General features: G+C 41.4%; 1 protein-coding gene across 1 annotated transcript; it reads right to left on the bottom strand.

Annotated features, from left to right (window-relative positions):
- Nucleotides 1-391: 391 nt before the first annotated feature.
- On the bottom strand, nucleotides 392-23,008 carry chd8 (chromodomain helicase DNA binding protein 8). The gene is given in 46 exon segments (XM_030159992.1): nucleotides 392-1,692; nucleotides 3,662-3,766; nucleotides 3,857-3,958; nucleotides 4,075-4,188; nucleotides 4,310-4,402; nucleotides 4,921-5,139; nucleotides 5,233-5,339; nucleotides 5,772-5,822; nucleotides 5,825-6,412; nucleotides 6,931-7,036; nucleotides 7,038-7,179; nucleotides 7,646-7,852; nucleotides 7,854-7,918; nucleotides 8,047-8,094; nucleotides 8,097-8,127; nucleotides 8,354-8,477; nucleotides 8,799-8,902; nucleotides 8,989-9,078; nucleotides 9,177-9,333; nucleotides 9,816-10,018; nucleotides 10,131-10,351; nucleotides 10,465-10,755; nucleotides 10,906-11,076; nucleotides 11,249-11,444; nucleotides 11,559-11,769; nucleotides 12,453-12,612; nucleotides 12,794-12,892; nucleotides 13,030-13,086; nucleotides 13,088-13,164; nucleotides 13,167-13,173; nucleotides 13,332-13,532; nucleotides 13,607-13,850; nucleotides 14,055-14,176; nucleotides 14,537-14,674; nucleotides 14,850-14,933; nucleotides 15,104-15,221; nucleotides 15,308-15,363; nucleotides 15,475-15,543; nucleotides 16,239-16,445; nucleotides 16,543-16,654; nucleotides 17,480-17,601; nucleotides 17,603-17,983; nucleotides 18,447-18,560; nucleotides 19,045-19,368; nucleotides 19,997-21,087; nucleotides 22,900-23,008. Coding segments are annotated over 45 exon segments (7,794 nt in total). The 5' UTR covers nucleotides 20,990-21,087; nucleotides 22,900-23,008; the 3' UTR covers nucleotides 392-1,329.
- Nucleotides 23,009-23,197: the final 189 nt, after the last annotated feature.

Consider the following 23,197-nt stretch of genomic DNA (forward strand, 5'->3'; position numbering starts at 1 on the left):
CCTCTGTATAGACTCCCACTAGACCTGCAACAACTGATCTCTAAAATTAATTTATGAACATTCCGATTAGAGTAACAGTTTTAAAAGAAAAAAAAAGTCAAATTCCCCACTTCTAGCATGTAAAGAGAGAATATTCTGCATTTACTGCCCTCCTTTGACAGCAGAATGAATATTTCTATGAACCAAAGAAGTCCTTTTATACTTTGGGGAATGCATTTTCATGACTGGCCGTGTATAGACCAAACAATTTAGGAAAAATAAATAAATAAATAAATAAAAAATCAGTAGACAAGAATGAAACTGTTGCTGCCTCAAGTCCAACCATAACACCTGATGACATACATTTATGAATTAAATTTTTACTCCCATCTTCCAGTGTATTCCATGTTCAAGCCTTCTCAGTTTTATTGATACCATGTCTATACAAACTGCTCTAACTACTATACTTAATAGATACAAACTGAGTTGAGAACATCCTTGGTTAAAAAAATAATCAAGTGGATGAATGCTTCTTAGAATGTCTGCTTCATTAAAATCACAATAACACACACAAACTTGCTTTCACTGTAGATTGCTGTTATTCATATCACAGATACAGTCAGATCATAAAACAAGAATAGTAACTCATTGCTGTCACCTTTGCACCATAGTACATAATTGACCAGCTCTACATTGTACAATACACCCATCTCTTCTAGTACTGCTTCAGTAACTAATACGTCACTTTCCCCTCTCCCTCCCTCTCGACCCCCACCCCTCCCACAGAAAGAAAACAATAACAGTACATCCACACACTAGATCCCCTTGTAGTTCACAGACTCATCTGGACAGAGAAGACGTGACCAAACGAGATCAGGGGTTAGTGGGATCTGGGTTCAGGCTCTGCACAGTACACATGTCCAGTTTTCATGTAGCGCTAGAGGACCAGCATTGAGGTTTTTTAGATAAGAAAAGGATATCTGTACAGCAGGGGTCCCCTTTTGGTCACGGCTGGGAATGTGATGGGAATTCAACAGATTTAGAGGAGGAGTAGGTGAGATGAGTTGTGAAATAAGAAAGCTCAGCTTTTTGCCATTTTGTCAGAGGTTAGAGAGAAGGTAGAAGGACAGACAGATGGAACAAGTGTGATGGATGAAAAAAAACAAAACAAAACAGATGGGTGCAAATTCATGGAAAAAAATCCCTATATAAAATAAATGAATAAAAAGAAGCAACAGAGACACATTCATCCATAATTTGATACATAATACAGTAAAAATAAATGAGGAATAACATGATTCGTTTTCAAGAAGGGGACTCAGTCTTATGTGTTCGGGGTGTTGTGTTCAGTCAATCCTCTGAACTTGATGAGGAGTCAGTGTCCTTCTGTGCTATGATCACATCGTCCAATAGCGCTTCTTGATCCGAGCTGTCATAGTCTCCTTGGGAAAGGCTGTCACCGCCCTCCATTTTAACGTCAAAGTCTGGACTGGTGAGGAAGTGATGGGTGGTCTCCAGATCCTCCTCATCCATCATGTATGCACCGTCTGAGACCAGAGTCTCCTCCTCCACTCCATCCAGGTTGGGGTCTTCGGGGGTGGGCTCTGGAGTGTGATGATGGTGGTGGTGGTGATGATGGCGGCGTCTGCTTTTCTTGGGGATCTCCGAGTGCTCAGTAAGCAGTCGGTGGAAGAGGGTCTCAGGCAGGAAACCCTTCAAGAGAAAATACGGAAACTCTCAGTGTGAAAAAACGTGGCAGCTGCTATTCAAGTCACTATTTGCTTTTCTATTGGACATCCGCACAAAATTTTACTGATATTTACTCAATGTTGAAAAAACAGAAGTGTGTAATGTCAGTTTTTCCATTAAATCACAAATGCAATGATTTGTTTATCATCACGGGATGACACGAGAAGTCATTCCATAAACAAGGCGATGAACGTAAACATCATGTTGATTTACAGATATATTCATTATTATTACATACCACCCCTCTATCCCGTACTAAATTAAAAAATGATTTGGTTTCCTGGAGTGTCCACACACACCGCACCATGTTTCTTGTTGTAACGTCTGTCAGCATCTGGTTTTTTCTTCATGTGACTCTAGTTGTGGAAAAAGGTCTTTCCATTGCAGTTTTGCGTGTCATACTATTTGTGCTATGACTGAAAAACCACCTCTTGCCAGCACAAAAACTTTTAATCGAAAAATGAGACTATTAGCGAAATTGTCGTTTTGCCATTAGGTTAATTTTTTAATGCGCAAGTTATATTCATGCAATTTGAGGGTCAATGGAAAAGCAACTACAATTACACTTTGCTGTGAGAAGTTCAAATGTTTCTGCAGTTAATGGAAGCTGCTATAGATTAATGGAAACAAATGGTCTTTATACTGATGCTGACTTTACATCAAAACATTTTAGCTCTGATTTTGCACATTGCTGACAAAAGCCTCAAGATCAGAGGCTAAACTGAACCACTCCCCACAGGAACCATCACCAAATGTAAACTAGATGAAACTGCAGTGAGATGTGCTAATGTGTGGCAGATGCTTGAGAGCTGTGTAGCAGGTTAAATATCTGGACCAGTCATCGAGTCCAAATCCTGTAATGTAAAATGGGTTTTGAGTGGCTACGACAGCAGAAATGCCTGCACACGAGAGCACAAAATCCTCTGCCGTCACCTGTCGCAGCCTGAAACCTGAACGGAATTTAATGTCTATTTCACATCCAAGCTGGCAAAAAAAGGATATGAAGGAAAAATAGCATGATTTCAGCTTGTTGTTCATGTTTCTCATCTGAGCGTTGTCTCGTACAAAGGTACTGAGCTTCAAATTCATTATTTTCTGAGCAATAAATGCACTGTTAGAGCTGAATCTCATGGAATTCGCCCTTTATCATATTAGATGACAGTAATATTAACTAAAAAAAAGTGTCTTATAACTTCTAGAAGCTGCTATTTTTTTTATTATAAACCACATCTAACATGTCTGATCAATTGTGATCTGATGCAGTTTGCATTAGTGGTGCTTAGTGCTATAGCAGTTTTATTTTATAGTTTTGACACAGTGCATTTCCCAAAAATACATTTAAAAGCAAGGCAATATATTAGATAAAAATAACTTTGCAATGCAATAAATTTTCCCAAACATTTTAAGTTACAAAATTCAGATTTCATACTTGAAGACATTTCATAGTTATGTTAAACAGGGTTCCCACAGGTTTCTATAAGTTAAATTAAAGATTTTTTAAGACGACTTTGAACAGAATTTAATGCCGATTTCATGACCATACTGGTAAAAATTCATGACTCCTGGAATTTAGGAAAATGTATTTATTCACTCCAATGTCTTGATTTCCACCATTCTGAGTCATTTCTCACCAGGGGCTGTAAAGTTAGCAATAATTGGTTCCTAATTTCAATATAAATTATGTGTGAGCGAAACTGAGAAGACTAACGTTACTGTCTTTGGACATTTACCAGACACATTTAAACACAACACAGCGAACAAGGCAACAAGTTTATGACAACATAACTTAAGACCTACAACATCAAATTCAAACCTACAAAGCCAAACCTTTTAAAGCCTTTAAGGTATTAAATGCAGATTTGTAAATTCAAGACTTTTAAGGCTTTTTAAAACCCAGTGGGAACCCTGGTTAAAGTATAAAATGTTAACTTACCGATTTGCGAACGATTTCAGACCACTCCGGTGCTACAGCGTTATCAGGATTCTCTTCAAGATATTCCCTCAGGTCTTGCAGCATAGGACAGAAAGCAGCTCCAACCTACAGCACAGACACATTTACATAATTGTCTCTTAGCCAGAGATAACACAACTTTTATGTGAGCACAAAGCTAATTGCACTATGTCTCACCTTCTTTCCTGTCCTCATGTTAATGAGTTTGACCTTTTCACTGCCTGTTATGGCTTTATCTGCCCTCCTCCTCCTCTTCCTTTTGCTCCTGTTCACGAGAAGCTGAAGGAATGACAAAGAGGCAATAAGACAGAGCAGAGATAAGGCACCTGTATTCTACATTTTAACCGAATATACGATTTGTCCAAGACTTGACTACCAATAAGTCTAACGCTCACCTCCAGCATGTCTCCTTCCACCTCATAGTCCGGGTTCTCCTTCAGCCAGGTAGGGGGATCCCTGCGCCGTGGAGTACGTTCCAGTGGATCAAGAATTCCATCTGGGTCTGATAACTAAAAAAACCCCAAATAAACAGGTGTTAACTTTAGAATAGCAACATTAAGCTATGCAGTTTTAGCTGTTTCTCGAACTGTCTGTGCTTTAGAGGAACACATGTCAAGGTCATAAATGTACCTCTTGGTCCTTGCGCCGTTTGCGGCTGCTCTCTCCCCCTGACCCATTGGGCATTAGAGCCTGCTTAGAGAAGGTCAGTTTCAGCCCTTCCTCCTGGCAGAATGAGAGACAAAGAGGTTTCTAATTTAGCCAAAACCTACATAACACCGCTGTTTCTTGATTTAAAATACATATGTTTTGTTGGAATGCTTTACTGCCTACTGTCAAGTCCAATTCAATGCATTTATATTGAATTTTTCAACAATACAGACTGTCGGTGGGGTGGAGGTGGTATAGACTTCTCCTTTCAGTATTGATAGATTTGTGAGATCCAACATAACTGATATAGCTGAAGGTAGGACTTGACTTGAGATCAGAACCCTGACTACAGAGAGGCAGCTGAATTGAGGCCAGAATTGAACACTTAAAAAATATTACTAAAATTGAGAGTAAAAACATAACAACAATGATAAACGGTAAAACTGTTGTCTGCGCTATCCCAATCAGAAAATCACCTCTAACAAATCATGCTCTCAGATCTGTTTTAAATGTTTTTTGGGTGGTATCATTCTTCCTTTTATAAAGCCGACGGACCTAAAATGATGTTATTTCATCCTCCTTTGTACTCTTACCTTAAGGAGTTTGACTGTAAACTCTCCATCTTCTCCTTCTGCCCCCGGGCCAACAGGCATGCCGGGGGGTTTGCGGATCATCCTTGTGAAAGCCATCTCATCTGCCAGTTCTGAGCTTGGGTTGAGCTGAGCCTCTGACACGTAGCGCCGCCCTGATGGCCACTGACCAGTCAGCACGAGTGTACACAAACTGTCCAGACGGTTGATTAACACCCGGTCCTGAAATGAAAAGAACATGGCCATGAATCATTTACAAGGACAGACCCGTGTCTTACTGCTATAAATATCAGTTAAGTCTAGTTATTATTATACCTTGGGCCAGTCAACTCTTAGAGGATCAGGAGGTGGAATGCCATCCTGAGATGGAGTCATAGAGAGTAAACTGTTTTCCTCATCCACATCACAGACCTTCATAGCAGCTAAAAGGAAAAAATGAAAAGAAATTTGAAGTTGACCTTAAAAGTGACAAGCAATGTTTACAAGACTCAAGATTCTTTATTGTCATTCAACACTGGTATGATAAACAAAATTCCAATCGTCAGGATCGATGGTGAATGAACATGTAAAAACACACATTTAAAAAAAAAAGAGAAAACAGGAAACAGAGCACGCACACATTTAAAATGGAAAGCAGAGCAAAGTGCAAATAATAATAAATAAATCAACATAGAAGAGGAGAAATGGCTGAATGTAAACAGATACAAGCAATGTCGATTCAGTAAAAGAAGATTACTTTTAAAAAGTTAAAGAAATGTATGAGCTACAAGAACAGCAAGAAGGAAAATACAATGAAAGTAGAAAATTAAAATTCAGGATATAAAATTAAGAATTCTCATAGGCTGATTTCTTACCTCCTTCCACCTCTTCCTCACTCTCTCCACTTTCATCACTGCTGCCCAGACTCGCTCAGAAGATGAAGAGCCGAGTCAGATTCTGAATCCGAATCAGGCCTCCTTCTCCGCCTCCTTTCCTTCCGTTCTGCTTCCCCTCCCTCTGCTCCTCTTGAAGCTCCATCCTTGCCCTGTGCTTTGTCCATGGTGACTTAACGGCGTGCTCTGCAGGTTGGTTGTGATTTCACCTCCAAGTAACGGGATGTCCTCTTCGGGTCCCATTTCCTTCACACCAGGCATGACGTCCTCAGCCTTTGGTTGGATGAGGGGTATCATGGGCGGTGCCTGGGGCGGAGGAGGGGGTGGAGCTTGCTGGTTCTGGATGAACTCTTCGCGGGCTTGACTGAAGGTGAACTGTGGGTCTGAGTAGATGGAGAGCTCGGTACGGCTGACGCCATGCAGAGCGGCGCCCAGCATGAGCTGCCGATCGTGGTCTGGTATGCTCCACCATGCAGGCAGTTCTGGGGTGGGAGGGGCCAGCGGCAGACGCTCCTCCAGGGAGGGGTGGGGTAGGACTCGTTCACGGAGGCGTCGCAGGAGGCTAATACGGTAAAGTGTACGGGAAGCACGCTCCTCAGTTATGGGAGCCACGGTCTGGGAACCTCAGGTGGTTCTAAGAAGAAAATAATGATTGTTCAAATCATTACTGACAAATGTAGGACTGGCTTTAGGTGCACAGAGAGAAAACTAACATACAAATTAACACAACTAAACACACTTACTAGCCCTGGCCTGTATAAACACTGGAATACCACTTACAATAAACTGAAAAACAGCTGGCTCCAGCCTTTTTTCATTTAAGGCTCAATCATGTATAGCTGGAGTACCCCTATACTATCTGAAAACGCCAATTTATTTCACATAGACTACAACGTTTTAAAGTTATATAGATGTGAAAACTGTTAAACTGTTGTTGTTTTCTTTCATACTGTTACTGCTGATACTGGTAGATTGGATGTTTGCATCGATAACTAATTTAGCCATTTCATTAATCAATTACTTTTGATTAAAACGATAGTAGTGTCTATTACTTTGAGGAAACTACATAAAAAGGACTTATGACTTACATGTAGCTCACTATGCCGACTTATTTTAACTGATATAACCCTCTCGACAATACGTGCAGCAGCAGTTACCTCACCGTGGCCTGGACGCAGGTGGCAAACCCTCCGACACATGGCAACAAAAGAACGGAAATAGCGACTCAGACTCTCATCTGTTTTTTTTGTCCAGTCGCGCAAAAGTACGGAAGCGAGTCTAGTCAAATTCAGGTTCTCCAGGCTCAGGAGGACCAGGTTCTCTTTTTATCTTCTCCACGCCAAATGTTGAGACCACACGGTAGAAGTCACACTCCTCCCTACGTGTCCATCTGTGGAAAACAGAGATGGAAAATCAGAGGAATGCAATAAAAATGTCATTATCTGAAATAAAAATGAGACTTTAGAAAAACAAAAGGATAACTGATACCACTCTATAAATCCAACTAATTAAATAAAATGCACTACACTTATTGAGAAATGTTTCTGCTGCTCATATCTGATGATTTATTTCGTAGAAAAGTCTAGTAACACATAATGTAACACAAACACCTTTTGTAGCCACTTATTCTTTCTATCTTAATAAATACACTTTATAAATTGTTTCTCGTGCTTTTATTTTCCTTTTATAATTCACCATAACTTTCTGTACCTTTGACCCAGAAACTAATCAAAGCTCGACTCAAACGAAGCATTTTCTTGCAAAATGAAAAAAAAAAAAAAAAGAAAGAAAACTCAAATTAAATTGAAAACAAGTGAAAATGAAATAAATGTGGGCATATTCTTTCTCAGTGTACCCTCTGCTGGCGTTCCTGCCGTGCAATCTCCTTCAGTTTGCTGGCCTGTTCACATCTCCTTCAGCCTGCGGTCGCCCTTCGCCTCAGCTTCGATCTTCAGCGCTCCTGCCTGTAGCTCCGCTGGTAAGCGGTGATCAGCCGTCGCAACCGTGCAGTTAGTGATGAGCTGGAAGGCCAGTCACATGGACCACTCTGACTAGACGCGGGTTTCCATGACCACTGGGCCCGTCTTGTCTTCCACAGAAATCTCATCGTCCACGTTCATAGAATCAGCCTTAAAAGCAAAAATAAACACTCACTAAATTACTTACAGCAATAGATGAGTTTTAAGAACGTGTACATTATCTAACAAAATGTGTGATATTCAGCAGTGTTTGGGTGCGGACACTAAAGAGCTCATACATACCTCCTCATAAAGTTCTTGGCGTGTCTTGATGCAGGCTTGAAACTCTGGGGTCCTCCGAGTACTTATCATAATCAGCACTGTACAATGCAAAGAACAAAGCAAGTTTAAGGAAAGATACAAACCTAAGCTGGAAAGCACTTTAATCTCTGGTTTACATAAATACTACTACTACTACTACTACTATATACTCTATAGCTACTTGTACAAAAGAGGTCTAATTTTCGACTATCATTCCTTTAATTTCTCTAGTAAATAAATACAAGAAATCCTGACACAAACTGTGATAATGTCATGTTCACTCACTCATCTCCCAGCTCAGCATCACCAGTGTGCTGCTCTGCATCAATGGCCTTGTCATCAGGCCGACCGGCTCTTTCCAGGAAGCAGAGGCAGGGATCAGCGCGCATGGTTGTGTACATTTCATAACCTGGTGACCAAAGACACAGTACACACCATTACACACAAAAAAATGTAGCAGGGTGCACAAAGAAAGGAATCAGCCTCCACTCAAATTATTTGGACACCTTTGATTCTTAATATCTTCAGTGCAATTTCTGCATTTAACAAATTCATCCACAGGCTGGATTAGACCCTTTGGCAGGCCAGTTTTCACCTATATGTTTGACACCCTGGCCTAGACCATATTCTAACTGTAGTGATGAAACTGTCAACTGAGCAAGAAATAATTTACTATTAAAGCTCAGAAAACCTCATGCAAGTGAAAATAATTTAATGAGAGACAACTCACCATGTTTGAATACACCAGCAAGCAGTGAGCGGTCTGCTTCTGTGTCCCACCAGCCTGCAGGTACTTCCTGTTGCTCCATCTCAGGCATCCAGATATCCACATCCCTGAAAACACAATGACAAGACAGTGAGCCTCACAGAGAACAGCCATGAGTCAACTTTGTTTAGTGTAAGGGCACTACACTCGATACCTGATGTCAGCTCCTTTTAGGACAGAGTCGGCGTGTTCACCAATTACCTCCTGTTTCAGGTAGTAGAGCATACGCACCCGCAGCAACACCCTGAAAGACAAGAGCAGAAGTTTTGTAGGTGAAACACAATGAAAGAAATTCCAAACAAAGAGATAGACGTAATCAGAAATAGCTGAGGCCTCACTCACTTGTTACACTGATGCTTGAGGTGTTTACGGTAGCTGTCGTCCAGCAGCAGGGTGTCAGGGTTGTATTTGCGGATCCACTCCACCTTCTGTACGTCAAAGGTACTCTGGGCCTTTACCCTCTTCCCCTTCCTACCCCTGGGAACAGGGATGGACAGGCCTGTGAAGGAAAAAAAAACAAACAAATGTCACTGATTATTATGGTAGAATATCCCTCATGAGAAAGGACCTACATCTAAAGAAAGTGCTTTATTTGCTCTAAGCAAACAGCGTTTCTGCAGCTTTCAACTATTTAACTTCATCAATGCAATTTTAAGACCTACTATGAGTATCTGTGTTCTCCAGCCAGATCTTGTTTAACTTACACCTAATACATTTAAGTATCATTACCAGAAGCACAGAACTTTTCCTATCAAGAGAAAACAACAGCCCATAGACCGCATTTTATAGTTTTCTGCCCCCCCCCACAACAGATTTAAAATCAAAACTTAAATTAACACAGCATATAATCCAACCAATTTTAAGAGCTGTCTAAAAGCCTCAAATTCAGAATCAGATTTAGAATTTTTAAACAGACCCTGGCAAACTCCTTCACAGTTCTAGTTCAAGACTCGTCCCTGTTCGATGCATCCACCTCCTTACCAGAGTGGTTGAGTAGTGTCTGGGGTTCACGTCCATTCTCTGGGGGTGTTATCAGCTCCCAGATGAAACTTTTGATGTTTTCATCGCCACGGTAGTGAAGCAGACAAAACACCAGGATGACACGGCAAATTGTCTCCACGTCGCGTTCACTCAGACGCCGCTTACATCTGGCATGAGACAGGATGTCCCTCCAACGACCCCAACTGAAAATAATGACAACACAAGGGTCAGACAAAGAGTGGACAGAATAAATTGACAAAATATTTGAAAAAAAAAATACATCTCGCATATCAAGCTTTAGTAAAGCCTGTGTACCCGTAGACAAGCAGATGTTTCTCCACCCGGAAACAGTCTGTTCGACCGTAGCCTCCTCCACTGTGGCGGTCGGATCGTCTGGAGGAACGGGACTGTCTTGAATTCGCAGGTGGATACTCGTCGTCGCTGTCCAGATCAGACAGTTCTCCACCTTCACCTCGTAAACTTGAGTACTGTCGGGTCTGCTTGCGTACTCGTGGAGTGTCGATCACAAGGGTGTTCTGCGGGTGGAGGAACAACTTATTTACATGTCAAATCAAGCAAAATGCAGACACGTATATCAGCTTATGTACATAAAGTACCATCACATGCTTGCTGAATCTATATTAATCACCTTTCGGTTGATGGAGTCCATGTCGATGTCTGCTTTCTTTGCCCACTTCTGCCAGAATTCAGGGTCATCAAGAGCGATGTCGTTGCGGTTTTCTGAGGCCACAAAACTGGCCTTGGAGAACGTGGAACCCTTGCCCTCGCTCTCAATGGTGATGGTAGTGGCTCTTCGCTGAAGGATCTGGTCGATGTCTTCCTCACAGAAGCGGCTACCTTCATCGTTCTCATCCATGATGGCAGCGTAAGCTCCTTTTCTCAGCAGATCTTCGATCTCTTTCTTGGAGAACTGCTGGATCTGTTGCAGGTGACACACAAAGAGCCATTTACACACTGATCCCAAGCTAATTTATAGAATCCTTTCACTATCATACACAATGCAACACAACTGACAAATTTAACCCTGCAACTTTAAGTGTAGAAGCTAAGGCATTAGTACACAACTCACCCCATTGACATTGCTGTCTTTGTTGCCACTCATGCTCTGCAGGACAGCACGGTCTAAACCGAGCTTCAAACTGGCTTTATCCAGCATTTCCCTCTCATACGAGTTCCTGGTGATCAGGCGATAAACTTTAACGGCCTTGGACTGGCCAATACGATGGCATCGGGCTTGGGCCTGGACAGGAAAAACAGGGTCAGAAATAATGCTGATAAATTCAATTGTACAACAGAAAACTTATTATAGTTCAAATCACAACATTACAACAATAAAAAGCTGAGTATATGTCTGAAGGAAGATATATCCACAAACTAAAATGAACATCAAACTGGACAGGGTTGTCTGGTACCTGCAGGTCATTCTGAGGGTTCCAGTCAGAGTCAAATATAACACAGGTGTCAGCAGCAGTGAGGTTGATACCCAGGCCACCAGCACGGGTACACAGCAGGAAGACAAAGCGGTCTGAGTCAGGCTTACTGAAGCGATCAATGGCAGCCTGTCGCAGGTTTCCACGCACTCTACCATCAATACGTTCATAAAGGTATCTGGAAAAAAAATAGGTTAAACACTTAAGATCAGTGAATCCACTAACTTAAACATCTCAAAACATCCATGACTTTTCTATGTGCAGCTGTACATTACAACACTGAGACTCATACCTCTTGTTGATGAGGTAGTCCTCCAGAATGTCTAGACAGCGCACCATCTGGGAGAAGATGAGCACTTTGTGGCCACCAGCCTTCAGGCGTGGCAGCAACTTGTCGAGCAGCACTAGTTTACCGGCTGAACGAATTAGAGCCTGCAAATGGAAGTCGGGGGCCATTGGGTCATACACCTCCCGTAGTTCTGCTACTATCTTCTCTTCTGCGCCTGAGTAAGAGAGAAGGTTTAATAACACATAGATTTACTGTCAGATTTTTAACATTTTTCAGCTTTTCAAAACTGTGCATATTTACATTTTATTATCTCATCCGTTTGGATAAAATATCAGTTATTTATAGGGTTCACTTTAATATTGGTGTTTCTAAAATGTGTAACAGCATATTAGCAGAAAATGTATTCAAACATTTTTCCCTTCAGAACAAGTACTGTTCGCAGCTACATAATCCTAATTTGCCTAACAAAGATCAACAGCTTTAAAATGATCAGAAACTAATCTTTAAGTGAACACTGTTTAGAGTGAGCGTTCTACATATAATTAATGAGCAATCATTTTGCAGTAACTTCAGCTGCTGTTTCTCTATGGACTCTAATTTGCAACACAAAAAAACAGCATGTCAGCATTCAGTTCAACAGTTTGGACTATGTAACAAATAATTTATCTGAATTAGTATTTTATTTCTGCAGCTAATCTCTTACTTAACCTTAAGGCAAATGCAGCTACGGCTTCTTATAGTTCAGTATAAAGGGCTAAACAACCTGCATATACTTTTCCCCCAAGGCTTAATTCCCTTTATATCCTTCACAAAAAGAGGATTAATTAGCTACATTTAAATTAGGTTCTCTGCTGATTTGATGTGATGTTGAAGTTAATGTGGACAGACGTGTAATACCGTTTATGAGGTAGGGGTGGTTGCAGCACTTGCGCAGCTCCATCATTGTGTTGAGCAGATTGGGGACATTGCTGTTACTATTTGCCCCTAAACTGAGGAAACTAAAGTTCCTCTCCAGGATGGCCCGGTAGTATTTCTTCTGGACATCCGTCAATTCAACCTTGGAGAAAACACACATTTTAAACATTTTATTATTTATTTGTAATTGAGAAATAAGTTCTGTTTTTTTCTCATATTTATTAGCTCATTAACTCATGAATTTCAGTGAATGGCTTATCTTAGTAAAACTGTAAAGACAATGTGTTATCGTCATCTCTTTTATTTTACATATTTACACTTACCTCAATGATGGTTTCCTGTTTAGGTGCCAAGTTCTTCTCAACATCTTCTTTGAGCCTTCTCAACATCATTGGTTTCAAAATGGCCTGCAGCTTCTGAACCTGAAGGACCCAAAGAATAAACTGATTAGTAACGGTATACAGAGAGAGCTTCGTCGCTTTCACATTATAATGGAGGAAAAAAAGGATGGGAAGGGGTGTGTAAAGATAAATGTGTCAACATGTGTTTATTTTTGCACCTGTTCTTCTGTTTTGAGGTCGCCAAAGTCTCTGAGGAATTCAGTCTCAGAGGGAAAACTGAGCTGGCTCCAGGAAATGGAGGAGACTGAAAAGTTCCTCCACAGTGTTTTGAAGAGGAGTTCCTGTCAATAAATTTTGTGTTCCTAGTAGAGAAAACACAGTGTGTTAGAAAAGGACAGAGGCAGTAGAAAAGTGGAGCATTTTAGAATAGCAACACAACTTAGAAATGAAAGGACAGGTATTACAGTATAGGTGTTAATGTCAGCTATTTGATAACTGCTCGTTTCCATTGCCCACTCACCAGATCCAGCATTTTCAAGCTGTCCAACAGTTTACAGTTGCGATTCTTAAGGCGGTGAGCTTCATCAATAATCACACAACGCCAGGCGATCTCCCTCAGTTCTGGGCAGTCGGACAACACCATCTCAAAGGTTGTGATGAGAGCGTCAAACTTATATGCACCTGGGATCAATGTTCCTGCAAACACAATTAAGCCATGTGACTTTTATGTTAACACTGTTCAGTTGAATTATTTCAACACCAACAGATAATAAAAAGCCGCTGCAAAATTCACACCTTATCATCCTTGCAGTACATCTCATACTGTTGGATCATTTGTCTGCTGGCCAAGCTGCCGTGGTAGACGATGGCGTTCATGTGCGTCCATGTGGAGAATTCTCTTTCCCAGTTAGTGATAGTTGAGAGGGGGGCAATGACAAGGAAGGGACCCTGGACACCTGCAGCATAGACCTCTGACAGCAGGGCGATGGACTGGATGGTCTTTCCCAGACCCATCTCATCTGCCAGGATACAGTTTTGTCTGAGAAATAAAGAACAGAGAGTGTGAGGATCACAACTCTGCACAGCTGAGACAAAAACAATGAGGTTATACCAAAAATAGGAAAGCTCTATTGTATGGATATGGTTTGGGAATGCCCTATTAGACACAGCTGTAGCCACAGGATATACTTTGCAACAGGTAACCATGTCATCTATTAAGTACAGACAAACAGAAGATAAGTACCTGTTGTACCAGTTGAAGAGCAACCAGTTGACTCCTTCCAGCTGGTACTCTCTGAGGGTGTTGCCATTTTTGTACTCTCTTGTCTCCTCTAATTTCTTCCATGAAGCAGCAGGAGGTCTTGTCTAAAGGAGAAAACAAAAAGCACGATGAAACAAGAAACAAACATTTATCTCCTCGAGAAATTGCAGATTTTCTTTGTAGACAGAACAAATGTTTCTACAATTCTTTATGTGCAAATTAAAACTGAATGAAAACAAAGATAGCAGTTGTAAAACCTAGACCAAATCTGCAATACAGGATTCATGAAGTTAAATCTACCCTCAACCCCTTCACAATCTGTAGTCGTTTTCATATCCCTAATTATACTACATCTCCCGTTTTTCTTTTTCACAGCCATAAAACAAAAATGTGGATTTACTAAATCTTTACATCCTTATGGAGGCAGACCGATGTCCCTGGCAATTGTCCAATTCATTGCTCACCGTTCTCTTCAAGCGAGGCTGCCTGTTTTGGATTTTACTGAACTCCTCAACCTTTCCTTCATCCACATCTTCCTTTAGCTCCCAAGTGGCATCTTCATAAGGCAGAGAGCACCACTTCACCAAGTAGTAGATAACAGGCTGGAGGAGATGAGGAACGAAATATAATTAGTGAATGTATTACAAGGGAGAACATGCCACCACAAATAAAGATAAAACCGTTTCTGCTTGAAAGAGAGAACAACATGAGAATTTAGCTTGACAGCTGAGACAGAAGAATCTCTTTTGTATCTATAGATGTGATTTGATCTCTTACCTCGCCGTTGTCCTTGTCGACACTATGGGACACGTCCAGGATACGGTCCACCTCCACGTAATCCGGGTTGAAAGGCTCCTCATCCTTAAGATAACAGCAGGGTCAGAGACATTAGATGAAAGCACAATGAGATTTCATGCTGCACAAAGAGATATAAATAACTGATTAATTAAAAGCCACGTTTGGGTAACCCCTCTACTCGGGTTGCCTCTCAAACATCTCCAAAAAGACCAGTTTCACCATGTCCTTCTCACCTCCTGGAAAATATGCCTCATCTGTGCGTGCTTTGTCTTGAACCTCTTGATCTTTTGATGGATCCTCTTATCTTTCTCCAGCTGCTCCAAACTGGCCCACTCACAGTGTAGGTATGAACTATGAACAGGACAGGAAAAGAGGTGTCATTCACTGGATATAATGTAAAATGTGAATGCACCAAAGTTTAAGACGTGTCAACTTACTAGTTTTTGTATTTTACAAAGAATTCCTCGACGTTGGTGTACTGGCCTGGAGACACCTTTAGGAGAGGAAATGGTTGAAACTTACAATTCATATGCATTAAATCAAGTTACAACATTTAGCTTAATAAAGGCGTATTATATGAATAGATAAAAACAACCAAACGTACTTCTTTCTTAGTTAACCTCATAGACAAAACTTTGTCTACAATGGCAGCATCTTCTTCACTTGGATTCTCCTGTAAAAATTAAAAAAAAAAAAGCAATACATTCAAAACCATTAAACTATACTCCTTTAATATTTTGCTATTCCGACATATTCTTGAAATTGCTCCTATTGTTTTTTAACTGTAGTCTCTTTTCCATTGACCCTCCAATTGCGTGAATATAACTGGCACATAAAAATTTACCTCATGGAAAAACAACAATTTCGCTCAAACTCTTGTTTTTCAATTAAAAGTTTTTGCGCTGGCAAGAGGCGTTTTTTTTGGGTGTAGCACAATTGGTATATCACACAAAACTGCAATGAAAGATCTTTTTCCGCAACTAGTCACCTGGATAAAAAAAAAAAAACAACAGATGTTGACGTTACAACAAGCGAAGAAGAAGAGTTTTAAAAGAAACATGGCACGTAATGTGTAGACACATGAGGGAACCAACTTATTTTTGAATTTAGTACGGGATAGAGGGGTAATATATAATAATAATAATAATAATAATGGCTATATATCTGTAAATCAGCACGATATTTATGTTCATCACCATGTTTATAGAATGACTTCTCGTGTCATCTCGCGATAATACATAAACAAATTATTGCATTTGTGATTTAATGGAAAAACCGACATGCACTTCGTTTTTTTTCGACATTTAATAAATATCGGTAAAGTTTTGCACAGATGTCCAATGGAAAAGCCACAAGTGTTGTACTCACCACAAAGAACTGCATGCTGGGCAACCCATCGCCATCCAGCTCCATTTCCTGTTTGAGCTGTGGCGCTGGGACACCGCTGATGGAGGCCACGGCTGCTGCGGTTGTAGTAACATCTACATCCTCCTGTTCATCTTCATCATCTGTTATCTTAATGTCCAGGTCTTCTGTGTACTTCTTTCTTTTCACCACACGATTGGAGCGCCTCTTCTGGGCAAAAGAAATAAAGGTTAGTTTAAATGACCTTTTGGTAATGCAATGAAAAATATGGCGGTTTTGGAAATGTTGACCATGTGCTATGTTGTACCGTGATCATATCCTCCTCCAGTGCTGCAGGTGAGGCCGGGCTCAGCTCGCCATCAGAGTGGTCCGAGGATGCATTCCGCTTTCTCTTTTTTGCTCCCACTAGAGTAATAGTGCTGGGGAAAGATAAAGATAGAAGGAAGAACAGTAATACATGTTAGAAAGTTTAAGCAGCAATAGTTTGAAGGATGGCAACAATCACTGGCAATACGACTCTTAGCTTTAGCACGTGCATTAGCTTTTGCAGTGGTCAAAGTCTGAAACTGTACTAAAGCAAATGCAATAGTCCAAATTTTTTAAAGTGGACATGGACAGAGATTTTCAGTGATTTCTAATCTTACTGATGCTTTGGTGGATAAATTATGGTAAAAGGTTCCTACTAGTACAAAATGACAGTGGGTCAACTTAGAGTGTATATTATTCTAAATAAATTGACTTTGCATAAAAAACAGCAACCATTACTTTGAGATATGACTAATACAGATCCAGTTGTGGACATTTCAGTGATAAAGCCATTTTTTACTTGAATATGGAGGATAAATGATGTTGTAAATTGAACCCTTCAACCAGATGCGGTATGTGAAACAATAAAGTTTGTATAAGGGATCGACTGCATTGATGTATTTTTGATTTTACATACCTAAAAAAATTCTAGGAGGTGCTTTCTGTGATGCAGATGTGACTAATGGAGTTAAAGCTCAAGTTTTACTGATCCACAGGAAAAAGCATATGTTAAAAAAACACAACCTCAGGATTTTACTAATTGAACACAGGATCTTTCAAATGAAAACCTAGATCCATTTCCCTTCACAGCACTACTCAAACATTTGGAGCTTAAACCTTTTTTATTTTGTACAAGGCTACATTTTTTTTACACACATAAATGATTTAAATTAAAATGAATCCTGCTCACATTTACACCTCAAAAGCATTCCACTTACTTTGGTTTTGTCTTGCTCTTGCTTTTGTTCCCTGGTGCAGGAATGACTGTGCCTCCTACTACCCCAGCTGTTCCTCCGGGCGTCTTCACTTTACCCTTCTTCTCAGCTCCCCCCACCTGTTTTGGGCGTCGTTCCGGTAGCTATGGGGCTTTTCTTCTTGCTTCCTCCTCCGCTGGTCTTTTTCTTGGCGGTAGAAACCAAGGTCACAGTGCCCCCCATTTCAGGAGAAGTTTGTGTGCTCGGAAGCTCATCCTGGTTCAGGACTCGTGGCAGGTTCTTTTCACCTCGTGCTTTGGCCCGAGCGATGGCTTCAGCCACAATGCGGTTGGCCTTCTCTTGCTTGCACAGGATCTCGACTCGTCGCACAGAGGCGGGCTCTCCGGGGGCTTTAGTAATGCGGATGGCCTGAGACGGAGTGGTGGTTGTAGCTGAGGGGCCGGCCGTCGATGTGTTGATAACCTTCACCACAGACACGGTGCCACCAGCCGAGGACGCTGAGCTCGTCTGAGAAAAATTGTTTACACAAATTTGTTATTTCTAGGTACTGAGACCATGATCTTGTGATGTTGTTGAAAGGTAATTTCTTTTTTTTGTATTCATTGCCCTTTGTAGAATGACTTGAGGAATGACTTGTTTGAAAAGGTCCAGCTAAACACTCCAGATTTGTTTTGGTTACCCTATGCTGATATACTGACTTTGTTTTTTACTGGGGAGTATTTTGTTTTAGCAAGATTTATTGAAGATGCCTGGTAACTGAGACAGGACACTGCATAACAGAGGGCATTTCTGTTAAAAAAATGGAATTTTCTGAAACACACTACTTTATATAATTCTTTGTAACCCATGTTAAAGTGTGCTGTAAACTCAAAAAGGTACAGAACACCCATGATCGACCATATGAAATGTTAACCTATAGCTGAGAGACTCATGATACACATGAAACAAAAACAATCTCTTGCAGTTCTACCTGTGGCTGTAGAAGCATTTTGAGTGGCACAGCGACTCTCTGTCCTCCTTGGCCTTGCGATATCTGCAACACTTGTGGGCTCCCAGTATTCCCAGCTCCTGAAACCAGCTGATACTGTTCAATAGAAGAAGAGACAGATGGATTAAAATTATGAATTTAAGACATTACAGCAAAGTAGAATACTGAATAAACAATCTAGGTGGCCGAAGTGCTCAACTATCTCTACCATCTACCGTATTTCATGACTTATTAAAACAGATGTAACACAGTAATTCAAAGGTAAGTGATCTGGACACTCAGTTATGAGAAGATGCACTTCTATTGATTATTCATTTTGACACAACAGTCAAAAAATAAGATGGAACAAGGTATCATGGAAACTAAAACAAACTTGAGGTCTGTGAAATTCAACCCTCATCCTATATGGTTGCTTCAGTCTGTGGAGGCTGGTTGTACTGGGTGTTGTATCACATGCCTGGTTAATATTTATAGCATTAACTGTTCCTAGTTTTCCATAAGAGAACTGTGAAAAACAAGCCCAAATACTAGATGTGACATGTATGTGGACAGTGCTTTGATTAACAGACTCGTCTCTTACCTTAACCCCTCCCTGTTGGTTGGGCTGCTGCTGTACTTGCAGTTGGATTGTGAGGACTTTGGGTTGTCCTCCTGCCTGACCCGCAGTTCGTGCCTGGGTCAAGGCTGCTAACTGGCTTCCCTGGAGCACCAGCTTTCCCCCAGGGAGCTGACCCAACACTAGTCTAGCTGGGGCCTGGGCCTGCTGCTGTTGACCCCCTTGGGCTGCTTGAACCTGCTGGACCTGTGCAACTTGCGTCTGCTGGGTTGTAACGGTTTGACCTGCAGCAGCACCAGCTTGCGAAGGCTGCTGGAGGACCAACGTGATCCGCTTTGCTTCACTACCCTAGAATCAAATTCATGATGAGACTCATTATGAGAGGAATGGACTGACCTAAATATCATCAGTCTGTGAAACCCAAACCTGACAGCAAACCATAAAATCACTTTAACCAGAAAATAACACTTATTCCTACAAAAGAGGAAAATAAACAACTCCTGTCATTCTGTCGGCAGACAAGCTTGTCTTTCCATTTTTTGTTAATTGTCATGATCACACACAAACAAACCAAAAAACAGGAAATAGTAGGTTCAACTCAAATTCCCCTTTAATAGAATGAACTGCCACCTGGCAGTAGTGCATTGTGCACAACATAAATAAAGAATTAAACTAGTGTTACAAATTGTTCCTGACTTAATAACAATCATCACAATCATAATCCTGCCTGGCCACATACATCCTTTATGTCACAGCAGCTTAAGGAAAAAGGAATGAAAGATTCCACTAGTGCTGATCAGACCTAACCAATAAAAATATAAATACTGCAGAGACATTAAACCTGCACATGAACATATATCATTGCCAATCATACAGTTTAACACTGAAAACAAAGGCCAGATGTTTTTTTCTTATGTAGCACCTGCTGCAACAAAGCACTCGATTAAAACTTAGTGGAAAAAGAAGTGATGCTTACCAGTGTTTGGGCCTGCATGGCTGGCTGAAGCGTCACTTGGCTTGGAGCCTGGACCTGGATCTGAGCTGTCTGGCCTTGTGGCTGTACCTGGATCTGGGCAGCCTGGGCTTGGGGCTGGACTTGGACTTGAGTCTGGCCTTGAGGCATCTGTGCAGGGGCTGGGATCTGAACTTGGACCGGCTGGCCTTGTGACTGCTGCACCTGCTGGGGCATGGAGGTGAGCAGCACCTGTTTCACTGGCCCATTGGGCGACTGAAGCAGCCTTTGCACCCCTGCAGCACCAACTTTGACTTGAGTCTGTCCTGTATTAGCCTGATTCAAGACTGTTCCCCCTTGCAATATAGACATGCCAGGTTTGAGTGGAGTGCCCGACAAGACACGGATGACCTTTCCACTGGCCTGGCCTGTGGCTCCTGATACAGTCTGCAGCACCTGAGCTTGACCCTGGGGACCTTTCAGAATGACAATTTTACCACCAGCCTGCTGTGTGATGGCAGCTAACTGCTGTGGAGTGAGCTGGTGCGTTATCTGTGTGAGCTGCTGTGTGGTGGTGGTAGTGGCTGGGGAGCTGGAAACAGTCAGAGGTGAGCTCAGCAGGACTGTGCTACTGGTGGCCCCGCTGGTGTTGCTGGCAATAGGTATGGTGGTCTGAGCCTGAATCTGAGGTACAGTTTCAACAGGGGCAGAAGCTGCGGTGGGGGCTACAGCTATGGAAACAGTCTGAGCAGCAGCCACGTGCACTGGCTGCTGTGTGGGGACTTGAATAGGGACAGGGTCCGGGAGAACAGGGGCTGCTACAGGAACACCAAGACCAGCACTGACTGTGAGCTCAGGGGTGGGCTCTGGCTCAGTCGGCGGGTCGACCTGGCCCAATGCTAATTTCAGAGCCTCCTCTACAGGATCTGAGGATCCCTGCGAGAAGGAGTCATCTGGTATGGCGTCCAGGTTAAACAGGGGTGTGTCCTCAAAGAGGTCCATGATAGGATCTGCCATTTTGCCCCCTCCACTCAGGGAGATGGGCACAATGCTAGAGACACTCCGAGATGGAAGCTAAAAAGTGGTGGTCCAGTTCTTCTCAGTGTTTAAGGAAACTAGAAACAGATGAGAAAAACATAGGTTAGTGAAACACAATTCAACACTTTCACAGTATTTCACAGATGATTCTATGGAAAAAAATGTTAACCCAAGTTTAACCTTTACGTGTCCCACTGAAAGACAGTAAAAACACAGGTAAATACAGAAGTCTTGTAAAGATGAAACAATGAGGCTGGAATTTAAAAAAAAACCATAACTTTGTTTTTTTTTGTACTAGTTTGTTCTGTTGGGACACCAATACATTTAGGCTGTCTTCACACAATGCTGTGCTCAGAACTGAATGAAGAGGAGGAAAGATAGAAACACCTAACTTTGCTTCAGCCTTGGTTCATTTTTAAATAGTACTTTCAGGCTATATTCTGTAAACAACAGGAAAGAGTGGTTTCTCTGAGCCCGAGCTGCATGACAAACAATCTGATTATCTATAATTTAAGAAACAATACCCCAAAAACTGAACTTTTACTAGGCTGAATGACTGGTTAGAATCATTCATAAATTCCACAATTTTGCATCTTACCTATAGCATACGTCAAGGTCAGGTGTAGTCATTCTTTAGCCTTTCAGAACTTTAATGTGATGAAAAAAAAACAAAAAACAGTGAGTTTCATCAAACCTACCTCCAGACCAATACTTGGTGATGCCTGATAATGCCACACAAATACTCCTACATCATAATATGATGCAGAAAAGACAATGTAAGGAAAAGTAGGGAGGTATTCACCCACTTCCACCCACTACTAAAACAAAACCTACTGTATTACCGATTGCAGAATGAAAAATGAAGAACAAATCAATAGCTATAGTACTGTGATAATGTACTTTTATCTGTTATACTACTTAAAAAGATTTACCACTCAGTCACTTCATCCTGATACCAGGCTTGTGTTTGTTAAAAGGCTGTTAAAAATTAAACTGCAAGTAAGAAATGAAAGCTTAGTTCCTGCAATGTATTCCTATTATCCTGGTTTCTTTTTCAGCTTGGATATTTCTGTGTTGTACTGAACACTAAAATACAACACATCATTCATTTATGATTGATACACAGAACACGCAGTTTATCACAGAAACTCTGATATAAACACACTAATATGTACTCTCTTGTAAGTTGGGAGTGAAATTATTAAGTATATACTAGCTATAGAACTACATTTGAAATAGGATAGAGGGTTAAGTAAACTAATATTTGCCACTGACTTACTGAACTTACAGAGTTTTCAGTACATCACCTAACTCATGGCCATCTCCTACAGAACAGCTAACAATGTGCTGTTATAGGTTGAATTTAAGAAAAATGAAGTCCAATCCATAAGCATTGCACTATGGTAAACTACTGTGAGAAAATTGAGTGACTGAAAAGAGTTGGTAGTGAAGTCAGATGAGGAGGGTACTGATGCTGGTGAGGCAGGATGCTTTCCTCTCTGGTCGTATTGCAGTCTTTATCCCAAAACCGTCGGCTAGCATTAGCTTGTACCGCGACCAAGATGTGTCTATTACAAAAGCGCCCGTGCCAAAGAAAACACTTTGGGGTTCATAAACACGGTGAAATGTAGGTTTAGAGTCGTTAGCTCGCTTCTCAGTCATTTACTACCAACCATTCAGTCTACCGGACTCCTTCTATCTCATCAACAAACCGGACCAAACCAAAGCAACGTGCCACAATAACCACTGCCCGTCAACGTTCAGACACGGGTTAGGCCGCAATACTGTTTCGGTTGGCCTGCGTCAATTTTTCGGCAAAAATACCTGAAAATAACCATCATATCCACTGCCCTAACTCTCACATAATAATTTCGGGGTGCTAAATTTACCTTTGCATCGACACACATGGCTTTCTCCGTCTCACAACACTGTACGATTACAGGAAACGGCCAGGGAAGAGCAGGAACTAACATTCTTACCAGAGAAAGCGTAGAAGGCGTGCCCCCGGAATGCCATCGAGAGCTGATTGGTTTATTTTTCAGCAAGCCGGCAGCATACGGGAATTTAATTGGTTAATGTAGCCATCCGTCACATTATTCGGCGGCGTCTGGGCGGGACCAGAGTTGTAGTTTGGTTGAGAAAACAATAAATGCGGCCTACCTCGGATCATTTGACTGACTGATCTTC

The sequence above is a fragment of the Sphaeramia orbicularis genome, chromosome 17 (genome assembly GCF_902148855.1).
Source record: "Sphaeramia orbicularis chromosome 17, fSphaOr1.1, whole genome shotgun sequence".
Taxonomy (NCBI): Eukaryota; Metazoa; Chordata; class Actinopteri; order Kurtiformes; family Apogonidae; genus Sphaeramia; species Sphaeramia orbicularis.